Raw genomic sequence first — 22009 nt, forward strand, 5'->3', positions numbered from 1 at the left:
CTTACTCTATAGTAAATCGATAGAAAATTCAATTGTCAAAAATCAATCAAGGTTCAATTACCACAAATTACATATTTTATTGTGTGCTCAGATCAGATGGGGTCAAAATGTTTTTAAAGTGTACAGAAGTTACATAAACTAAGACTGGCACCACAGTACTGAATAATTCAAACTAAAACACCAAAATCTGGCAAATTAAAACAAAGCCACTTTCAAATCACACTGAACACATACAGCAAAAGAATTGTGACTTCTCATCCTTAAATTCACTGTGGTCTAAAATGAAAAATGTTGCATAAACCTAACATGTTTAATCCTGAACCCAGTCCTCTTTAGCCCAGTCAGGCAGTCGGGTAGAGTATTCAAAGTCTAATCCTTTGTAGCGCAATGCATGTAGAAACATTACCAAATCTTTCTCTGCTGGATCAGGCCGCACAATCTTACACTCGCCACATAAATGATCTCTAACAAAAGCATCCGATTTTGTTGTTTTAGGGTGTTCGTCTACTTCACAATCCTCTTTTTTTAAATCAATCCTCTCCGCTTCCGTTTCACACGTAGGTCTGCTGTTGCATACGTCTTTTACTTCAACCAACGGCATCTCACAAGATCTGCCATCACATGCGCTGTCACTTGACTCAGTTACACTTTTAAGCAGGCTGTTGTGATCAAGTACACCATCACTACTCTCCGTCCTTGGTCCTTCCTTTCCTTTTTCCATCTTTTCATCAGGTAAATCCAACAAGTGCAGACTCTCTTTAGAACGATGCTCCTCTATAAGGGCTTCTAGAATCTCTTCATTGCTCATATCCACCAGCCCTCCTTTGGCTCTGTTCGGTCCCCATGCAGAAGATCCATAGATGGGATCGTTAAGAATTGGAAAGCCGAGATACTGAAGATGGACCCGAATCTGATGAGTACGACCTGTAAGTGGCAGGCAACGCACTACACTAGAGTGTCCGTTATAGTTCATCCTCTGGAAGACTGTACGGCACTCTTTGCCTTTGGGATCCACTCTGCAAAGACCCACTTTAAAAGACACCACCAGAATGGGTTCCTCACAGACCACTTCACCCTCTGGAAACTCTCCCTCCACACGACAGACATATTCTTTTTCCAACTGTGAAAATACACACAAACTACGGTTAAATAAAGCGTCACAGAATGCAAAGAAATTGTTTTGATATGAACAATATTTCAATAGGAAAATAATTTAAACACAAATATTATCATAATGTAATTTAAAGTTCAGAATAGAAGACTAAGCCTAAGAATATTAGATAATAGGTACCACATATATACTTTTGACTGTAAAAGAATGTTCTAATGCTAAAAACATGTTCCTGCAACAGATATGTTGTTCACCAAATTAATTTCTTGTTCCTCAGTTTATTTAAAAGAGAGTTATTTTAGTTTTCAGGTTTATTGTAGTTTTATTAATATTTGAAGAGTTAATTTGCAAAAAAAAATGCATTCCAAGTGATATCAATCAAACTGTAGTTGGGTTGTTTTGATTAAGCAAATAAATACACCTAACTAACACAATTAAATACAATTAAAACATGTCAATATAAAGCATCATTTTTGAGAAAATAAATTGAAAACGGAGTTATCTGGTTGTGAAATATAAATGTTTGTGAAAATATAAATGCTTTTGTTCATAAAATTATTAATTCCTTTATACGATTTTTTCATTGTATTATTTATTTGTATTCTATAAGTTAATTTAGTTGTCATTTTAAATTTTGTTTTTGTTTTTAGGTAATGTTAGTTCCTCATTAATCTTTGTTCAGTTTAAGTCTTTCCAATAATATTTGGGCCATATTTTATTTGTTCCATTAAAAAAACAGTTTACCCCAAAATGTACCCTGTTCCAAAATTATATAAAAGTCATTGTTCTGCTGAACACAAAGAAAGGTATTTAGACATTTTTTTATATCCAATCAGTTCTGGGGCACTATTGAGTACCACAGTATGATAAAACTACACTATTATGGTAGTCAATGGTGCCCCAGAACATTCCCGAAAATATCTTCTGTTGTGTTCCACAGTATAACAAAATTTTCACACCTTTACAACTTTGACGGTGAATAAATGATGACAGAATTTCCATTTCCAGGTGAACTATCCCTAAACAGAAATTATTAACTAGTTTGACAGTTAAATACAAATTCTTTAGAGACAGTCCTAAGATTGTACACTAATTTTGGTGTCATTCAAATTGTGGGGTCTCACCTGTCTCTCTCGAACCATCGCGTCCAGCTTTTTGGAGACCTCCAGGGTACGAGCAAACAGCAGCACACCTGAAGTGAGGCGGTCCAGCCGATGTACTGTGTGCAGGCCACTAAGACCTTTTTCCTTCCCTAGAATGAAGATGACTGTATTGTGTCGGTAGCGGCCACAGGGATGCACAGGTAGTGATGCAGGCTTATCTACCACCACAACTTCACCGTCATCTACCAGAACCTCCAATGGCTTCCCAGTAACAGGAGGCTCATGGCGATGCACTGTGTTCCTCAAAAAGTCATTGTTCTGGAAAAGCAAGAGAGATACAAAACCATTATGCATACACACACTTGCACAGAGAGAGCCAGTGAGTTTGGGAGTGTTATCATGTGACCTCCTACCTTGAGTGTTATGTTTAGGTCATCCACGGGTGTTTGATTCAACCTAATACGGCCAGCTTTGACTGCTTTATGATAGTAATCCATAGATTCGGATCGAAATTCACTTTTGAAAACTTCAAGGAGAGATTTACCGACCCAGCGTCCTTTGCAATACGTCTGAAAATCATAGAAATATGGATACACTTTGCGCAGTCCATCTTCAAAATAGTACGAGGTTTCTGCGAAATGTTCTTTGCTGAAACTCACACCCGGGTTGCGTTTCTGTGGAGGGGGCACGTACCGTTCTCCAGGACGCTGTTTACTGCGGTTCTTTCGCTTTTTGGCCCTGTCTTGTGTTGCTGGCTCTCCAGTCTCATCGTTTTTACGTTTACCAGAATTTGTCCTAACGGGGATTTCCGCAACACTGCCTTCTTCCTGCGAGCAATTCTCTACCACCGTGCTCTCTTTACCAGCCATATCGTGAAATTCAGAGCGACCAGACTGGTTTGAGTGATTCACTGTTGCGTCGCTTCTCTTTGCATTTTGTTGTTTCCGTAGCCTTCGTAGAGTTTTAGTGCCTCCGTATTCTTTCAGATAAAACTGTCTTAGCGAAACACTGATTTCTTTTTTACCAAAGCGAAGTAATACATCGAAACCAACAGCCTTACCCTTCGCACATGTGAACCATGCCATTCATTAGCTCAATGACAACATTCCTTCCGTCTTGTGTTGATGACGTAACGCTACATCATTTGTTTACGTCGTGAGGTTTACCACGTTGCTGTCGTATAGTTCATGTTTCTCTTTGTCAATTGTAATGTTCTTTGATGCTTGTTTGTGTGACACTTTTTACAAAAGGTTTTGTACCCAATTTTAACACTTTATACTTGTCATGTATTTAAAACATTGCTATGTGGGTAGTTGAAATGAACCGTATATCTCTCTCATCGTGTAACAAACAATTTGAAAAAACTGACACTGAAAATAAATCTCTCTTATGCTATTTCATATTTATAAATACTAATAATAGAAAACATTATATTGTTATTAAAAGTTTGTTTTCTAAATGTTTGAAATGTCACATCATTGGACACGTATGGTATAGTCAACTACCCATATATTATATATATCACATATATGCATATCACAGATAAATATTAACATGTTAATATTATATACATATATTGATAAAAATTATTCGACATATTGTATATTCTATTCCACAATAGTTGTTGATCTACGTGAAACATTTTGACAGCTTTATTGATTTTAAAAATACATACAAGGCATTGTATTTTGTTTACATTCAAGTAGGTTATTATACGTAATCATATTGTAAAAGGATTATTTCAAATAAAAAATATTTCACTTACACACCAGAAAAGACAATATCAACACTTAAAATAAACCTCTGATTACAAGTTCATGCATGCAAAAAACTATAAAATTGAGAAATTTTGTAAAGATGTTATATACTCTTGATTTTAATAAAAGTAAATAAAAGTAATTTTGTTTCCTTAAAGCCTTGGCATATACCTTTCTAGTCGAAAAGCTGTCACTTTAAACAGGTATCACGGGTTACATTTTCTTGTAACTGTACTCTATTTCCATTGCTTGAAGTATATGTTAAAGATGAACATAAGACTACCTATGAATATTATGCATACTGAGATCACTTTTTCAGCAAAGTTCGTCACCACTCAGTCTAGATATGAGATGGAACATCGCCTCAGAAATGCCCTGAAAGCATTTCTTCCTGTCCTCTAGCAATTGAACTTCAATTTCAAGTCAAGAATCAGAATGATCCCAACAAATGGGTTGCTAAGCAGTTACATGATCCTTCTTGTCAGGCCTAAGGGGTTCCTGAACGACAGCACCAGCGCCATCTGCAGGGGCAACCATACTGCAATCAGAGCTCATCACTGGGAAGAGATACAAACCATAAGCCACAAAGTTGTGAAAATCTGCAGCATATGAAAATTCTGAATATGAATAATCCATTTGACTGATATGTACCTTGGCCACTGGTGGTATTTGTCTGTTAGCGGGACATAAATGACACCCATCAGTGCTTTCCTGAGGAAAGTACCATCGCTCTGACGATCATACTGCTCGAGAACCTGGCTTCCACCCTCCGGGCCTACTGGCAAAACTAGTCTCCCACCTGGCTTCAACTGCTCTAGCAGCTGCCAAAACAAAGATTTAAATAAGACTTTTAAATCAAATACTTTTTGGAGGACAAGCTTTGATGGTTAACCAGCTTAAACAATTACAAAACAACTCTAAACACATACAGCTTTAGGAAGTGTGGGAGCAGCTGCTCCAACATGAATGGCATCATAGGGGGCTCCATCTGGAAATCCCAACCGTCCATCTCCCACTAAGGAAAGAAGCACATTTACAACGACCACTTGAAAATAAATCTTTAAAGGTCAATGTTAACACATACATTGTCAAAATGATCCCTTACCCAGTAATTGAATCCGGCCAGAGGCCAGCAGGTCTGGATCATCTGCCTGGACACTTTTAATGGATGATTGCACCAGCTCATCTATATGGTCAATTCCCACTACTTTACCAGAGGGTCCTACCTGCATGAACACAATGAACATAACAAACATGCATAAAATGCAATCCAAATTTAATTGAAATTAAATTTCAAGTTATATATCAATAAGATGATGCAGTGCGAAATAGGCATAGAAACCGCCACATGGATGGAAATATGCATATGGAATGATGTGCTCCATATCTGGTTATTTTGTGGAGGAGATACATGTATTTACAGTCTTCCACTTACTAGGTTTTATAAAAGGTATTTTGCACAGGTTGTGGTGTACGCATGGTTTTACAAATCTGGAATTGTCATTTTGTACGCAGCAACAATTTACGTATAAAATCTACGAATAGTTTTATAAATTAGGCCCTTAGTTTCCTATGACTGAAATAGCTACCCAGATGCATTGTAGATACGCCTGCTGAAAGTTTTCTTAAATGAGCTTTGCTGACAAGTGGTCCTAAACTTTTTTTAAGGTTAAACAATACACTACAGATAGTTTTAGACTAAAAAAATAATTAAGGAAAGGAACATGTCTACACTTACCATTCTGGCAAAGCATGCAGTGAGATATCCACTTCCTGAACCCACGTCCAGGGCCGAGGCTCCTTTTGTCAACTTATCACTGAGAATCTCAAGAGCATGTGCGTGCTACACAGGCAGCGATTCCATGAATAAATAACATGTATATATAAATAACATGACATTTTAAAGCACTCTTTCTTCAGCGTCCCATATTGTAGTATTACAAGACAAAACAAATTTTAGAAACAAGTATCTGGCCTACCATATGTGGTGCACTGATGGTAGCCTTGTAACCTTCGCAGAGAAAGACAAACATTGTGCAGGGTTACATTTTTGCATGTATTATTTCAAACCATACAGTCTGTGGATATATAAAATTCACCTATGGATTGGGGGGAATCAGCATAAGGGTGGTCTCTTGAATAAATTCCTCTGTCAGTGGCAAGCATGGCATCAAACACAAGATCGCTTCGTATGACCCCGTGATCTAAGGGAATTAGAAATGCACACGTTACAAACCATAGTAGGAACTTGAAGGTTCTGACATGTTTGTCAATCTATCAAACCTCTTAAACGGGTGATGAGCTCTACATGTGTTTTGCCGCTGGATATCCATGCCATGGTTCTTGAAAGCAGCAAACCCATAGGGACCGCTACTGCTGCCAGTCTGAGGACAGTCTGCATCTCCTAACGAGCAATGCCTGCAACGTGTGACATTGGATTTCTCGATCAGTCCAAATAAACAAATGCAAAGTTCTAACATGACCCCGACATACACTTGTGCATACAAAAAGACCACTTTAATGCATACTAGTTTATCAACTGTATTTCCCGTACCTGTGTCGCAGCTCCAGAACACTGATGCGTCCAACATGCGTATACTTGATTCAGGTAAACCAATCTGACCTGATCTAAATCTAACATGACATCATGTGGAATTATCGCAATATTATTATACACTTAACATTTCGATCACAAACTTTGTTTATGTTGTTATTCTCACGCACAAGCAAAATATATTTTAATAATTGGCAAGTAATACAGTAAGTTAACTAGCATTTAACACTACAATTTAAAACTTGCACAGACTGGATAAGCCTATATTATCCACATCTTCAAAAACAAGTAGAAATCTTACTCGCAAATTTAGATGCGATGTCAACGGGCTGAGGAAGTAAACGGAAGTAGCTCTTCTAAACATCTCGCCTCTACCAATCACATTTACGGTATAGTTGACGGACAGATGTAGTGGCCAATCAAATGTGGTGGGAAATCCCTGCCGGTTACGCGCATCTAAGCTCAGCTGCACAACGCTATGTCAGATAGCAAGATGTATTTTACATGCTAATGCTTATATTTATTCTTCTTTTTATAATCTTTTAAGAACTGAGGTGGTTTAAAAGTACTTTGTTTAAGGTAAGCGTGACCACTATAGTTTTATACAATCATTTGACCTGTTATATGGGTTTGCTTGAGAGCTAGTAACGTAAACATCATGTTGTTAACAACAGCAAAACAGCCAGCAAATGTTCCCCATTTATGTTTCTAACGAGCCTGGCATGCTGTTTTATGCTACTAGCATGCTGACCTGTGTATTTTTAACGTGCATCTGTGTTTACATACTGATCACTGTACATTTGTGCTTTCATTATCAGAGACGTGATGATTGGCGACTTTGAAACTCATGTCGTTCGATCCAGTGGCGATCTATGGTCTGAGGTTTGCTCCAGTCTGCCACAGCCTCGGGAATTTGAAGATGGACAATTTACAGACTCATTTCAGCCCTCAGCACAAGAGTCCCCTCATCCAAACTCGCCCAGAGCGTCTTTAAATCCCTGGGAACCAATGGCTGACTCTGACGTTTACATAGCCAGTTTAGGTACAGAAAATGACATTTAATATACTTTTGCTTATGCTTGATGTCACGAGTTTATGAATGTTTATAAAAAGCTATTATTGATTCTTTTTTTAGAAAATCGGTTGAAGAGAATCAAGGGACTGTCAAATGAGGTAACATCAAGACAAATGCTGCGTTCATTGTCCCAGGCAAAAAAGGAATGCTGGGATAGATTCCTCCATGATGCCGAAGCCTCAGAACTGTTTCAGGAAGGAACTTTTGATCAAAGGTGAGGATGTAAAATGTTGCAGGCAAGCATCGGGAACCTTCAACATACTCGTATCAGCATATTTGTAACTTAATCCAATTTAAATTATACCTCAGTTATAATTGTGAGAAATATTTATGAATAATATGATCTGCATTCACTAAAATATGATTTGACCTTTTATAAAAGTCAGCAAGTTGTTTAATTGTGTTGTTATACAAAGTGATTGAGTGCAATTGATTACAGTGAGCAAAAGTATCAATGATATAAAAATTTGAGACTTCACCATATTTACAAATCATTTTTCTTTCAGAATCCTCTGAAATGAGTAATAATTTGAAAGGAATCATTTTTCACACAACTGATTATTTCTATGTTGAAAGCTGTTAAATAAATGCCATTCATTTTTTATGATTAAATGACACCAGTCTTCTTATTCGATATGCATAGAGTTTTTCATTATTGTCTTTTTTGCAGTGCTTTGGAGCAGTTCAAACGCTGGGTGTCTCCTGAAAAGGTGGCCATCAATGCAGAAGAGCTGGAGTACCTTCTCCTGCCCACACAGAACAGCGAGATTCCTGCCAACTCTCCCCAAACTGCTGAGCCATGTGAGGAGGAAGAGTGCCCAAGCCCAGAAAAATAACCATATCACAGAAATAATGTGCAGTTTGCTTTACTATTCAGCCGTTTTAGGGAGGATGAGTATAAGGGGGGTCTTGCTGTGGAAAGCAACCTGATATTGTGATTCAATTCTAGGGGATCATTCTATAAGGAGCACAAGTAATCATTTACTAGCACCCAAACTAACAAATGCTTTAGTGTGAAGTAATGGGAAATAAAGGCATTGACTAATCAGGAACAAATAAATGCAAACAAATGGAATCATCGTCACCTTTAGCATAATTTAGCAAAGCTGTTAAAAACACTTTGACTTGATACTTTGTATTAGTATTGTTAGGTTTAGTTCCTTATTAGTCTATGCCTTTATTAACTGTAAGTTCATGTAGATGATGCAATAGTAAGGGTTACTTGTGGCCCTATAGTAATTGTTACTCAGTTGTTTTTCAAAAATAAATTAATGTGTACTCGGATGTCCACATCTCTCAATAGTATCTATGCATTTGTGCATGCTTTTCTTCATACATCGTCCTAACTGCTAGACGTGTTCACAGGATTGAACACAAGAGGATTCAAATAGAAGAAATTACTGTGATTATATGAGTAAATCTTTACTGTGTCATCATGTGACGTTCCACAAAATGTCTTATTTTATCATTTGCTACTCAATTCAAATGAATATCATTGTTTCTTGCTCTTGTCATGCTTAATTGAAAATGACACTGTTATACATTAACCTAAACATTGTTTTGGTGACGTTATTACATATGTTTCATGTATAATTATAATTTCTATCCATGTCAAGATTGTTTCAGACAGAAACCAACACACAGGTCAATATACTAGATAACCACTTGGTTAAAGGATGATGAGCTCAATATGTTAGTGACTTCACTTTTACTAAAAATCATTTTAAATTACAATAAAATGACAAAGTTGCGATAATGAGATTCTTTTGTGACCTTTGTAGTGACGCATTATTGTGTTTTTGCGCAGCAGTAACCAATAGATGTCACTATTGTTGAATATGTATGAAGTAGCGCTACAGGGAATTCTCTTCATTAAACCGTTGCAGCCTTATTGCATCGTTACACAGCTGCATGATATCATGAATAGATGTTAGTGTTTTGTATTTGTTTTTTTTGTTTTTGAGAGCTCGATTTATTTATATTATTAATTAATGAACATTTTTTTGTGAACATTTCTCTTAAATTCGAGTGGTAGCCTAACGTTTCTTTTTAGTTTCAAAAAGATGTTGAGTGTGCATACTATGAAAGTTTATTAAAAAGAGTTTTTGTATTTGTATATTTTTAGTTGGGAAGTATGGATTAAACAAATTCAACACCTTTTCCTGTATATTACATTGGCTGGTCATTGAACGTTCCCCACACGCGCGTGGACCACTTTAAATCTCCAGTCGTCTGTGCGCGTGTCTGGTGGCGATGCCGAGCTAAAGGAACACGAGAAGCAACTGATCAGATGACTGGGGCCGTATTTAATGAAGACATAAACCTTAATAGACTCTGTATCTTTGTTTAAAGTATGAGCTTTTGGATGATGCATCGGTGAAAAAGAATAAAGGTGAGCAAAACAACATTTTTGTTTCCTTCAATTAAAATAATGTTGTGTAATAATGTTTAAATTAGTAACAATCAGTGGTTGCACATACTGTAAAAATGTGCAAGAAAATCTATATACTTTAGTTTAGCAAGTGTAATAGAAGTAAAGATGGTTATGCAAAAATGCAGAGGGGTTTAGATTTATAGTGGTAAAAATGCAAAAGGCTATTCGTTATGCAGTAACACTTGTTACACAGTAAAATATTAGGTCGATCTAATTTTCATTAGAGGGAAAGTTACTTATGATGGCTGTTATCTAATTTTCGCGAAATTTAGATGTTATTTTGTATTGAATTGATTGAATCTGTGGTTTGGGATTACCAAAAATTAACAATGACCGTTCACTGCCGAAGAAAGAAATATCGGAATAATGTAATATAATCTCATTTAATGATAAGATTCACAACTTCACATTATTTTAATTAGCAGTCAACATCAAGCTGTTGCTTTTTATGTTTTACTCCAACAGAGTTTTGCTTGTCTCACAATATTCCTACATGTTCAGAATATCTATTATTACTATGACAACAATGTAAGAGAGAATCACTGGATACAGTAAATATGTATTGAAGTTCAAAATGTATATTTTTTAACATTTTGTTTTAAATGAAAAGGCAATTTTATTCAGATGTTCCATTAAAATTAATCTTACTATATCTGCACTTTCTGTGTCTAAAAGGAAGGTCATAATTTGCAAAGAAATTTGGATGATTTTGTAATCAAGCAAGAAAATAATCATCTTGATGATAATTTTAGCTATGGTTGAGTTGCCAATTTAAACCATATAGCAAATTATAATAAATAAATAACCTCTTCAAATTTCAGACTGAATAGCATGTGCATAGGAAGTTGTCTTCTGAGGGCATAGATAACCATTGGATTACATGTCTCTACATACAATTTCTTCATTGCTTCTTCATAAGCAGTGAAGCTAATATACAACCTTGGATTAGATCACACCCGAAGGTCAAAAGCTGTATTCAAATATCCATCCACTCAACATTATGTTAACATTATGCATTAGAGTATTATTAATTCCATTTGATGATGGCATATAGATGGCACAATGTATGGAAATTAATAGGTCAACGATCATTTCAATCTTACGGTTCTTATTTTGCTTAATTTTCCCTGTGAGAGTGGCAAACAGCATCTCATGACTTTCACATTTATGAAAGTGTCCTCTAACAGCAGCCTAGGTTGAAACCAAAATGTCTGCTGAGGCATTTCAGTCGTGGCCATTTTCAAAGAAACTTCCAATTCACCACTAAGTGCAAGTGGCTGCTCATGAAATTTCATCTCAGAAAGGTTCCTTTGGTATATGTAATGCACTGTAGCTTTTAAAAATGAGGCCGATGATTCTTGGCATATTTCCGGGTGTAAAATCCAGCAGTGATCTTAGAAAGGTCAAAAATATTAACCCATGCTTACATTTATATCAAGGTGTTTTGGTGCATCGTTTGGCTTAAAGTAAGAATTAGGACTGTAAGTAAGATCGAATTGCAAGTTGTCACATACTACATTAATAATTTAATTAGTTTATATCAATGATACTGATTCTTTTGTCTTTTCTTTTGAAGATTATGGTGGCTTTCTAGTAAGCAGACATAGATCATACGACCTCATCACTCACACACACTATCTAAGTGGACATTTAAACAGGTTCAGGGTAGCATTGATAAATGATCTGTGCTGGTATCACAAATGGCACAGTTTAGATTCAGAAGTTACTGAATTTGCAAACGCAACGATTTTCCTGCAAAACATTCATTGTAATTCATTTTAGATAAACAACATCAGGCACTTATATATTGCTGAGTATGCCTAGTAGTTGAAAATTGTGCTTTTGTATTAAATTTACAGTGTATGTTATATTTGGGCCTATTGTACATTTAAAAATGTTAATCACAACCTAGTTTTAATGCCTGGTCACACGCGACGAAATCTGTCCGGACAGTGCGATTTCTCTATCTTTTAAATTTACCGAGAGGTCACGTTTTGATCTTCTATTGGTCTCATGCATACATTTGAGTCGAATTCGCTGGTCAGATTTCAACAAACTTGAACTTTGATACGCTGCGATATATCGGACCGGCATGCGTTTCTATTCTGGCGCATTCGAAAGCGTCTGAATGAAATTCAATGGAACAAAACGTCTAGTGTGACCATGAACTCCAATGTGTTATTTATTTCTTTATCTTGCCCAACCATATCTTAAAGGAATGATCATGGGACATTTTTGTACGCCACATGACCTGTAAGTTAACTGTAAAATTTCATTGCAGTTTTGCAAAGCTTTCCTTTGTTGAACTGACTGAAAAAACACCTCATGTGAGCACTTTATATATGTTTATGTGAATGAGTCTTTAGAAGTCTTTGATGTGCGGTTTATGCTCGTGCGTAGGTACGCGGACCGAATGCGCTGTGATTGGTCGGTTTGGTAATATCTTACTGCCTTCTACGCATATAGGCTCCTCCCCTTTAACTGAAGATTTCAGATGCAAAACCCTTTAAATCCGTCGGACGACTTTTCGTTTACATGAGCATTTTTCATCAGGCTCTTACATTTATTTTTCAGCAATTTTAGATATGTCAGACTTGGCAGAGTGTGGTATTTAGGTTTTGGAGCCAAATCATTTGCATATTGTATGTGTGGACTGCATTCACTCTCAACGTCATCATCACCTTTTTGACATAGGTGGCTTTTAGAGGGTTTTGAACTTTTCAGCTTTAAATATATTTAAATATGCTTTACTACATTAAAAATGTGTTGAACATATTTAAACGAAAATCTTCGTAAACTTAAAAATACTTTTAGTAAAATCTTGATAACTGGCTCACATTTTTCTCAGATCCCCTATTTTTTGCTAGATAACCTCTTCACATTATAATCAAATCAGTCATATAATTTGGAAAATAACAAAATTTATGTCCATTTATTTCGAAACAGAAACATGGACTACAACGAATCCTGGAACAACACAACAATAGATGCATCACCCTCATCATTCACCGGACTCCAGCTTCTGATGGAACTGAAACCTTTCTTCATCCCCCTTTACGCCATGCTGGTCCTTGTAGCGTTCTCTGGAAACCTCCTCCTCCTCATCCTCATCGGTCTGAACAAGAAACTTCACAGCACCACAAATTTCCTAATTGGAAACCTGGCCCTGGTTGACCTGGTAATGTGCCTGTTCTGCGTTCCTTTGACTGCTTTTTACGCCTTTGATGAGCGCGGCTGGGTCTTTGGCCAGTTCATGTGTCATTTCGTTACCCTGATGCAGACGGCTGCCGTGTTTGCTGCAGTTTTATCTCTGACTGCTATAGCAGTGGACCGTTACATAGTGGTTGCCTACCCTATTAGACGGCGCGGAGGACGTTCTTTCTGTGCATTGCTAGTGTTCAGCATATGGCTCTGTGCTTTGGCGATGTCCACCCCTACTGCCCTACACACAGTGTACCTTGATCTTAGTGCAGCTGGCCACGAAATGGTTATCTGTGAGGAGTTCTGGACCGGGCAAGAGCTCAGTCGTCTAATATATTCGTGTTTTTTCCTGCTTCTTTCCTATTTCGTTCCTCTAGCAGCGGTATCCATTTCCTATTGTGCCATTTCATGCCACCTGCGGCAAAGAGCGACACCTCGGCTCATGGCCGCCACGCCCTCAAACCAGGAAAAGTGGGGACGGAGAAGGCGCAAGACATTTCGACTCCTGTTGGTGTCTGTTTTCTCATTCGCCTTCTCCTGGCTCCCCCTGCAGGTGGTGAACCTCATCCGTGACCTCGACACCGACTTCGCCATCTTGAACAAGAATCACATCAACGTGATCCAGGTTTCATGCCACTTGATAGCCATGAGCTCAGCCTGCTACAATCCCTTCATCTACGCCTCCCTTCACAACAAGTTCCTATTGTATTTGTGCCAGAAAATATTTCAAAGAAGAAGACCTCACCATACCCAGAGCAGCCTCACAACCTCCAGCCGAATAATCCGAGTACATACTTCCAGTACTCTTGTTGACATTCCCATGGCCATTAGCAAGATATCACAAGACTGAACACACGCTCTCCTACAAGTGTCACCCCTGCTGGTCACAGATCTGTTCGACACTGTTCCTGCAGCTCAATTTGTTTAACATGACATTAACAATTAGTTGGATTTCCAAGAAACACATGAGTTAAATAAATGTATAGGACCTTGAATGTGCTGTAAATTGCTTTGGTAAAAAAACAAATCCATAAATTTCAATTTTTTTGAAAATCTCTATTTATATATTAAAGGTCCAGTGTGTAATTTTTAAGAACATATATTGACAAAAAGCAATATAATATACATAACTATGTCTTCAGAGGTGTATAAAGACCTTACATAATGAAGATTTATGTTTTAACTACCTAAGAATGAGCTATTTCTATCTACATACACTGTGGGTCTCCTTACATGGAATGTTGTTTCTAAAGTAGCCCTGAACAGACAAACTACTCTACAGAGTGTGTTTCGTAAAAACGTCATCTCCTTTCGAAGCAAAAATGTGACGACATCTTAAGCCTGTGCCAGCCACCGTAGTGTTTCAAAAGGGTTGGAGTTAGCCGTTGGCTTCAATTCGAAACTTCACTGTTAGATGCTGCTAAATTTCATACACCGGACCTTTAATGTATCTGTTTTAAATGTCCAAACTTTTATGATACACTTTATTTTATGTCTGGTTGGCTGATGGCAGTTATCTTGGGTATGTTTGCCAAGCAGTGTTGACATATTGTAAAAGCAAAACTGTTGGCATTGTAGAAATACACGGTCAGCCATGATCATTTTATGAATAAAAAATAACGTAACCTAATTACAAACAAATGTATAGTATAATGCAATGTAAGTCTCTTTGGATAAAAGCGTCTGCCAGATGCATAAATGTAAATTAATCTTTACTTTATGGTTACTATATTGTTGCATCTTTTAAGAAGATTTTTTTCTAAACCTTTGTTACTATTTGTCACTGTTTTGTCTAAAATAATCATACAATAATTAAACGGATAGTTCACCCCAAAAATAACAATTCTTTCATCATGTTCTCACCCTCATGTCATTACAAACCTGTGCGACTTCCTGTCTTCTGTAAAATGCAAAAGAAGATATTCTAAAGAATAATGGTAACCAAACAACACTGGCTCCAATTGACTTCAGATATATGGACACAAAGACACATTTATCAAAATATCTTCTTTGTGTTCAACTGAAGAAAAACTCATGTATAACATGATGGTGAATAATGTTATTTGTGGGTGAACGGTCCCTTTAAATCCATCTACAGACACATACTTGATATCAATGAGAAGCAGTATAATTCACTCATTATGCTTATGTATTCATGTGCTGTAGTTGCATCGTAAGGTAATTCAAAATGTACTGCTTGAGTATGTCCAGTTCCCTATTGTTAAGTGCCCCTCTATGTCCTCTTTATTATATGTGTTCAATAAAGGACTACCAAACACAAGGATGCAATTTAAAATTTGGTCTAATCTAAGTTGATGCATAAAGCTCTTGCATATTCATTATTTATAGGATTTGGGTCAGCAGACAGTAAATGAGCCAAAGGTAGATTACCTAAAAGACATCCTGTATTGAAGGCAATTGTGATACCCATTACTGTAACAGCATTACATTACATTACATATTCAAAACATACTGCAGACTCAAATTTATACTTGATTATGTTGAGAGTAATTTCCATGTAAAGCAACCGCGTGCTTGATACCAGTGAAGCCAGGGCATGCAAATAAAAATCAGTTTGGGTTTATATACACAGAGCAGGAGGAAGAGTGATTTGTATTTTGCGTCCTGCACAGTATTTAAGTATCATTGCTCACAGTCTTCAAAGGAAGACCACAAACCACCGCCGCGCTACATAAAAAGCTTCTGGACTATCTACTACTGTATTATGAAGGTACTTTCATCTGCTGCACCTTCTGTTCAAATTTGTCCTTTTTATTTTGGCTGCTTTCATATTGTTTTTACAAAGCAGAAAACAGACGAAGCACAAATGTTAGACCTGCAATGTTTTTTAAATCATATTTTAAGGAGCTATCATTTTTAGTTTCTCTTTTCAACATCTATTAATCATATAATGGCAACCAAACTAGCACTCATTCATTATGTACCACAATAAATGCCTGTCTCCTTATTTATGTGCGTGTTTACAATGTTCACGATTTTGGACTTGATTGTACAGTCCTTTATTACGTATAGGGGATTCTATGTACTTCTTTATACACAGAAGTTATTTTTATATCATTTATATTAGCAGCTGTGTAACCATAGTTCTTATCAATGGTGTTTGCAGATGGAATTGCTACCTAGGCCTACACTATATGAACAAGCCGATTAGATTATGTATTAAACTCTATTGTTTAACTCCATCCCACCCCCATCACTCGCGCAGAATGATAATTTGATACTTGTTGAGGAGGGATTTGTTTGTTGAGGAGGGATTTGTTTGTCAAAATTCATGGAGCCTTGAGATAGTTCCAGGAAGTTATCTTTTCTCTTTTTCTCTTTCTGCTTTGTTTCTTTCATTTTTATTCATTAAATGTCTAACGTCTTTAAATGAGTTAAACGTTTACCTCAATAGGTCTGTTTAGCGGCAGCTCCATGTGTTACTAGTAACTTCAGGGAACAATTGAGAGGCTTCATGAACCGTCGTTGCTGTGATAAACTGTTAGATTGGAGTCAATTGATTTGATGCTCTGCCTAAAATATAATTTTTGGGGTGGATTCTTTTGACTTATCCCATGCCACAACACACCATAGCAACCATATAGCTACTTTTTAGAAACCACATAGCAACACTTTTAGGGTGACCATACGATGATGTATGCGGTTGACAAATGAGACTCCCGGAAGAGGCACCCAAATCAGAAATATGGTCTCTATAATGACTAAAAAAGTGCATTCTGGCATTTTGGCCATTATTTTGTACACACACAAAAAAAAACGATTTAATTTGAATGAATTGTCAAATATTTTTTAAATAAACAAAAACACGTCAAATTAATCGACTGCAAATTTAGTGTAAAATAACATGGAACAAAAATCATTTTACTTTACGAAAAATTGTATTAACTTAATTTTACTCTGCAAAAATATTTTGTTTCATGTTGGCAAACCAGCTGCCAGAATATAAAATAAAATCTTACACCGTTTTTTAAAGTTTAACCCCACAACTTTTTGTCATTTTTTAAACTAAAATGATTTTTTTTTACCTTTTTTCCAGAAAGCTACAAGAACATAAGGCATAATAATGAGTACAACACATTAACAAGATGAGCGATCATTTCAGAGTCCTTCTGGCAAGTGCATCTTTGATGTTTGCCAAACCAGACAGTAATTAAGAGAGAATTAAAGCCCTATCAGCCAGGTGTCTAATAACATATTCATGTCCTTTATTTTCCTACAACACTGTAAGATTCCCCATTATGTGCACTCATGTTAAACAACATTGAGACCCAGAACTGTTCCATTAAATACAAATATGTTTTTCCACTTACATTTTTGACCCTGTACAATACGTTTAAAGCCTTATGTTGTGGCAATTTCGTATCCTCTTTAAGTCATTTAACGCACTCCAAAGAGATACTGACAAAACAGTAGGTGTATTAAATATACAGTTGTGTTCAAAATTATTCAACCCCCAATGCTGTAAATGGTTTTAGGGAATTAAGTGTACATTTGTAATTGTATTCAGAATGAAATCCTACAAGGACTTCTTAAAGAAGCATATGCAACTAAAATGACATCAATTAGTTTTGTAATACAGTAGTAAATGTTTCTTTTGTGAATTCTTCATTGACATAATTATTCAACCCCTTAAAGACTACCACTCTGAAGAACAGAGGTTCAATGAAGTGTTTTCAATCAGGTATTGAAAAACACCTGTGGATATCAGGGAGCAGCAATAAAGCCTAATAAGCACCAATTAGGCAGCTTTAAAATGACTGTGATACTCAGCTCCTTCTAGACATTTACTGGTGTGGTTACAAACATGGTGAGGTCAAGAGAATGGTCCAGGAAGACAAGAGAACAGGTGATTACTCTTCACAGGAAGGGCAATGGCTATAAGAAGATTGCAAAGATGTTAAACATACCAAGAGACACCATAGGAAGCATCATTCGCAAATTCAAGGTAAAGGGCACTGTTGAAACGCTACCTGGTCGTGGCAGAAAGAAGATGCTGACTTCGACTGCTGTGCGCTACCTGAAGCGTAGAGTGGAGAAAAGTCCCCGTGTGACTGCTGAGGAACTGAGAAAAGATTTGTCAGATGTGGGTACTGAAGTTTCTGCTCAGACAATACGGCGCACCCTGCGTAATGAAGGCCTCCATGCCAGAACTCCCAGGCGCACCCCCTTGCTGTCCCCAAAGAATAAGAAGAGTCGACTGCAGTATGCCAAAAGTCATGTGGACAAACCACAGAAGTTTTGGGATAGTGTTCTGTGGACTGATGAAACAAAATTACAACTGTTTGGGCCCATGGATCAACGCTATGTTTGGAGGAGGAAGAACAAGGCCTATGATGAAAAGAACACCTTGCATACTGTGAAGCATGGCGGGGGGTCAATCATGCTTTGGGGCTGTTTTGCTTCTGCAGGTACTGGGAAGCTTCAGCGTGTGCAAGGTACCATGAATTCTCTTCAGTACCAGGAGATATTGGATGACAATGTGATGCAGTCCGTCACAAACCTGAGGCTTGGAAGACGTTGGACCTTTCAACAGGACAATGATCCCAAGCATACCTCCAAGTCCACTAGAGCATGGTTGCAGATTAAAGGCTGGAACATTTTGAAGTGGCCATCGCAGTCACCAGACTTAAATCCGATTGAGAACCTCTGGTGGGACTTTAAGAAAGCAGTTGCAGTGCGCAAGCCGAAGAATGTGACTGAACTGGAGGCTTTTGCCCATGATTAATGGGCGAAGATACCCGTAGATCGCTGCAAGACACTTGTGTCAAGCTATGCTTCACGTTTAAAAGCTGTTATAACTGTAAAAGGATGTTGTACTAAGTACTAAGATTGAATGTCACTTGGGGGTTGAATAAAACTAATAATGATGTGAGCTCAGAAAAGACATTTGTGGTTATTTCATTATAAATGTTATGTTATATTTGTCTGACCTACACGTGCCTCTTTGATTTAATTGTAAGCAGGATGACTGAATGATCATAATCAATGTCAAACCGACCAAAACAATCAATTTCAGTGGGGGTTGAATAATTTTGAACACAACTGTATATTATTATTGGTCACCAAAATTTTGATTTAGGTTTAATAAATGTGCTGTTTATTTTACAAATAATGTCTTTGGTTGGACACCTTTAAGCTTTGAAAATGACAAAAAAAATCATGACAGCATAGAAGCGATCTTTGCAACTTGCACACTTTTTTTATCATCTTCTAAAATCATATCAATAGCTTATGTGTGAAGAGAAAAAACAACGATTTTTGAAGACACCCAAGCAAGATTTTTATTTTTGCTAAATATAACTTACAGCTCACCCAAAATGTTTATTCAGTCATCCTTTACTCACCCTATTGTCATTTTTAAACCAGTATGACTTACTTTGTTTCACAGAACACAAACATTTTTGAAGAATGTATTTCTATTGTATGGATACAAAACCACTGCAAGAAATGTTATACAGACGAAAGAAAACCATTCAGGTTTAAAATGACAAGAAGGTAAGTAAATGATGACATGATTTTTCATTTTGGGTGACCTTTCACTTTTAATGGTGTTCTTTTCTTCTACAAAAAGCTGGCTTCAGAAGAACCGGAATATAATGCATGGTCATAGCTTTAAAGTGATTTTAGAATATTGGTTTTGAATTTACAGCCCCTGGTCATCTTTTACTTTGAATAAAGAAAGCTCCATAGAAGAAAATCATACAGGTTTGGAACAACATGAGTATATGTGTGGGCTGAATATTGAGTGCAGGGAAAAACTTATTCAAAGCTAATTACAAGAAAACAGAAGAGGCCCTTGTGGATTTTTCTTAGAGTCTGGCTGGTTTAAAAGATGAAAAGTAAATGGCCATCTGACAGAGTCAAAACAAGGCTCTCAACAAATACGCTCACCAGCATAAGGGCATCAATTAGGATCCATCTGAAGTGCTCTCTCTCCTCTCACCCCAAATTTTCCATATCTGTTGATCATCTGGAGTTTGTCTTGCTCATACTAAAACCGGCTCTTTGCTGTGCTGGATTTCCAATGCCAACATTGTTATTAAACAACTGCCTGGGTGGGCTCTAAATGAACATTAGAAAAGACATGGGAGTCGATCTCCAAATCTTTTAGCATTCTTTGATGAATCACATGCAGACTTGAGATTTCTTACATATGTTTTCACAGTATGAGGCTGAATTTAACAGAATGTAGTCAAATGTGTGTAATTGGATTAATTACTGGTGATTACAAATAATTTATGTTCATTTTCACATGGACGGATGCGCAATCAAAGGTTATGGGAAATTATTTAATCAGTTAGTAGACATAATGCCTATTTGCTTGTTTGTCCATGCAGAAATAGAATAAAATCTAAAACCACAGCAAGGGTTTATTCATCTGTCATCTCATGTGATTAAATAAGACTTTGCATATGAGGAGACAAGAGTTATTAAATTATTTCATTACACTGAACATAATACAGCTTATGTGGAGAGAACGGGAGACTTATATTTGGTGCTGATGATTCAAGTGCATAAAAACATGCATTTCAGAAGCTATGGGCTCTATGAATGCGTGTATGCAACTGGTTACACATTCAGAACCCTGAGAAGGGCTGTTCTACCATATTGTAAATGATACTTTCATAAATTCAATTCATTTCGTTTTGTTATAACATTTAAATACAGTAGAACACCACTGTGTGCCGCAATGTACCGTCTGCTAAATTGAAATATTTTCTCGATTTACCATTTCTCTCTGCTGTAAAGTCTCCCCAACCGGAAACTGCCGAGGGTTCTGAACGTGAAACATGGAAGTCAAGCATGCATATAGCCCATTAAAAGACTTTATAACTGTTTTATTCACACGTCAGTCTAATGTTACATTCTGTTAGACATAATGCATTCATGCCGTTCTTTTGTGGTTAACCAAATTTATAGTCTACATTATAAATATCATTTTATCTGTATTTAAGAAAAAAATCATCAGACATAAATCAGACTTCATGTTTGGTCACAATCATTTGCTTTAAATCAGTGTTTCCTAATTTTGGAAACTTTGTTAACACAAATTGTCAATGTTTGCATATGTTATCACTATTCCTCTCGTGCTTCTACTGAAATAAATCCAAAGGTGCTAGTTTCATTAAACTTTTTATTATGAGTATGGCTGAGGAAACATTAAATTAATTTGTAAAATATTTTTGCTAATGTGTAACACATTGTTCCTTTTTAGAGAAATGAATGTTCTGGAAGAAGTTCTGTAGAAAGAGACATTCTTCGTAACTTAGAACGTCTTGGTTACGTATGTAACCTCAGTTCCCTGATGGAGGGAACGAGACGTTGTGTCGAGAACGACAGATGGGGTTCGCCCTTGAGAACCAATCAACTCTGACTACTATAGAAAAGGCCAATGAAATTTGGCAAATGAAATTTGCATGCCGGGCTCCGCCCCCGGATATCCGGTATAAAAGGAAGCCGGCGTGCAGCATTCATTTACCTCTTGTTCTGAAGAGCCTGAGATCCTCTCACGACTGCAGCAGAATACGATACGTGTTTGTGGCATAAGGGACACAACGTCTCGTTCCCTCCATCAGGGAACTGAGGTTACATACGTAACCAAGACGTTCCCTTTCTGTCGGTCTCTCGACGTTGTGTCGAGAACGACAGATGGGGTTATCTATGGAAAACGCCACAAACGCTGTATCGCGTCACAATCTCAGCGAAGCGACGGTAACAAGCCTGGGCGTGTCAGCTCGACGCTTTCGTGAAAC

General features: G+C 37.0%; 4 protein-coding genes across 6 annotated transcripts; 2 read left to right on the plus strand and 2 right to left on the minus strand.

Moving 5' to 3' along the window:
* Positions 1-52: 52 nt before the first annotated feature.
* On the minus strand, positions 53-3311 carry rpusd2 (RNA pseudouridine synthase domain containing 2). Of its 2 annotated transcripts, XM_056768340.1 has the most exons (4): positions 2908-3311; positions 2628-2783; positions 2236-2532; positions 53-1120 (listed from the first exon to the last, which is right to left on the minus strand). In XM_056768340.1, exons 2-4 carry the CDS (start codon positions 2709-2711, stop codon positions 311-313), a joined length of 1191 nt encoding a protein of 396 aa, XP_056624318.1. In that variant the 5' UTR covers positions 2712-2783; positions 2908-3311; the 3' UTR covers positions 53-310. The 2 variants fall into 2 exon arrangements, with proteins under 2 accessions (XP_056624318.1, XP_056624317.1); XM_056768339.1 differs by having other exon boundaries at positions 2628-3311.
* A 540-nt stretch (positions 3312-3851) lies between these two features.
* Positions 3852-6884, minus strand: pcmtl (l-isoaspartyl protein carboxyl methyltransferase, like). 2 transcript variants are annotated; one of them, XM_056768678.1, is made up of 10 exons: positions 6827-6884; positions 6526-6605; positions 6255-6389; positions 6071-6175; positions 5951-5982; positions 5710-5814; positions 5077-5197; positions 4901-4986; positions 4623-4792; positions 3852-4492 (listed from the first exon to the last, which is right to left on the minus strand). In XM_056768678.1, exons 3-10 carry the CDS (start codon positions 6370-6372, stop codon positions 4459-4461), a joined length of 771 nt encoding a protein of 256 aa, XP_056624656.1. In that variant the 5' UTR covers positions 6373-6389; positions 6526-6605; positions 6827-6884; the 3' UTR covers positions 3852-4458. The 2 variants fall into 2 exon arrangements, with proteins under 2 accessions (XP_056624656.1, XP_056624657.1); XM_056768679.1 differs by having other exon boundaries at positions 3852-4528; positions 6526-6856.
* Positions 6885-6963: 79 nt separating this feature from the next.
* On the plus strand, positions 6964-9361 carry ccdc32 (coiled-coil domain containing 32). Its single transcript, XM_056768680.1, has 4 exons — positions 6964-7104; positions 7344-7567; positions 7661-7814; positions 8271-9361. Exons 2-4 carry the CDS (start codon positions 7351-7353, stop codon positions 8434-8436), a joined length of 537 nt encoding a protein of 178 aa, XP_056624658.1. The 5' UTR covers positions 6964-7104; positions 7344-7350; the 3' UTR covers positions 8437-9361.
* Positions 9362-12984: 3623 nt separating this feature from the next.
* Positions 12985-14085, plus strand: prlh2r (prolactin releasing hormone 2 receptor). The gene has a single exon (XM_056768582.1). It carries the CDS (start codon positions 12985-12987, stop codon positions 14083-14085), a length of 1101 nt encoding a protein of 366 aa, XP_056624560.1.
* The last annotated feature ends 7924 nt before the right edge of the window (positions 14086-22009 follow it).

The sequence above is a fragment of the Triplophysa dalaica genome, chromosome 15, assembly GCF_015846415.1.
Source record: "Triplophysa dalaica isolate WHDGS20190420 chromosome 15, ASM1584641v1, whole genome shotgun sequence".
In the NCBI taxonomy this organism is placed as follows: Eukaryota; Metazoa; Chordata; class Actinopteri; order Cypriniformes; family Nemacheilidae; genus Triplophysa; species Triplophysa dalaica.

What these genes read in the sequence shown, in the direction of transcription:
- rpusd2 (XM_056768339.1), bottom strand. Translation starts at nt 3,299, where the DNA reads ATGGCATGGTTCACATGTGCGAAGGGTAAGGCTGTTGGTTTCGATGTA. An exon ending in ACCTAAACATAACACTCAAG is followed by an intron (nt 2,533 to 2,627) that starts GTAGGAGGTCAC and finishes TTGCTTTTCCAG; the next exon opens with AACAATGACTTTTTGAGGAA. An exon ending in CGATGGTTCGAGAGAGACAG is followed by an intron (nt 1,121 to 2,235) that starts GTGAGACCCCAC and finishes GTATTTTCACAG; the next exon opens with TTGGAAAAAGAATATGTCTG.
- pcmtl (XM_056768678.1), bottom strand. Translation starts at nt 6,372, where the DNA reads ATGCAGACTGTCCTCAGACTGGCAGCAGTAGCGGTCCCTATGGGTTTG. An exon ending in GCTCATCACCCGTTTAAGAG is followed by an intron (nt 6,176 to 6,254) that starts GTTTGATAGATT and finishes TAATTCCCTTAG; the next exon opens with ATCACGGGGTCATACGAAGC. An exon ending in CTGCATGCTTTGCCAGAATG is followed by an intron (nt 5,198 to 5,709) that starts GTAAGTGTAGAC and finishes GTGTTCATGCAG; the next exon opens with GTAGGACCCTCTGGTAAAGT.
- ccdc32 (XM_056768680.1), top strand. Translation starts at nt 7,351, where the DNA reads ATGATTGGCGACTTTGAAACTCATGTCGTTCGATCCAGTGGCGATCTA. An exon ending in CGTTTACATAGCCAGTTTAG is followed by an intron (nt 7,568 to 7,660) that starts GTACAGAAAATG and finishes TTCTTTTTTTAG; the next exon opens with AAAATCGGTTGAAGAGAATC. An exon ending in GAAGGAACTTTTGATCAAAG is followed by an intron (nt 7,815 to 8,270) that starts GTGAGGATGTAA and finishes TCTTTTTTGCAG; the next exon opens with TGCTTTGGAGCAGTTCAAAC.
- prlh2r (XM_056768582.1), top strand. Translation starts at nt 12,985, where the DNA reads ATGGACTACAACGAATCCTGGAACAACACAACAATAGATGCATCACCC.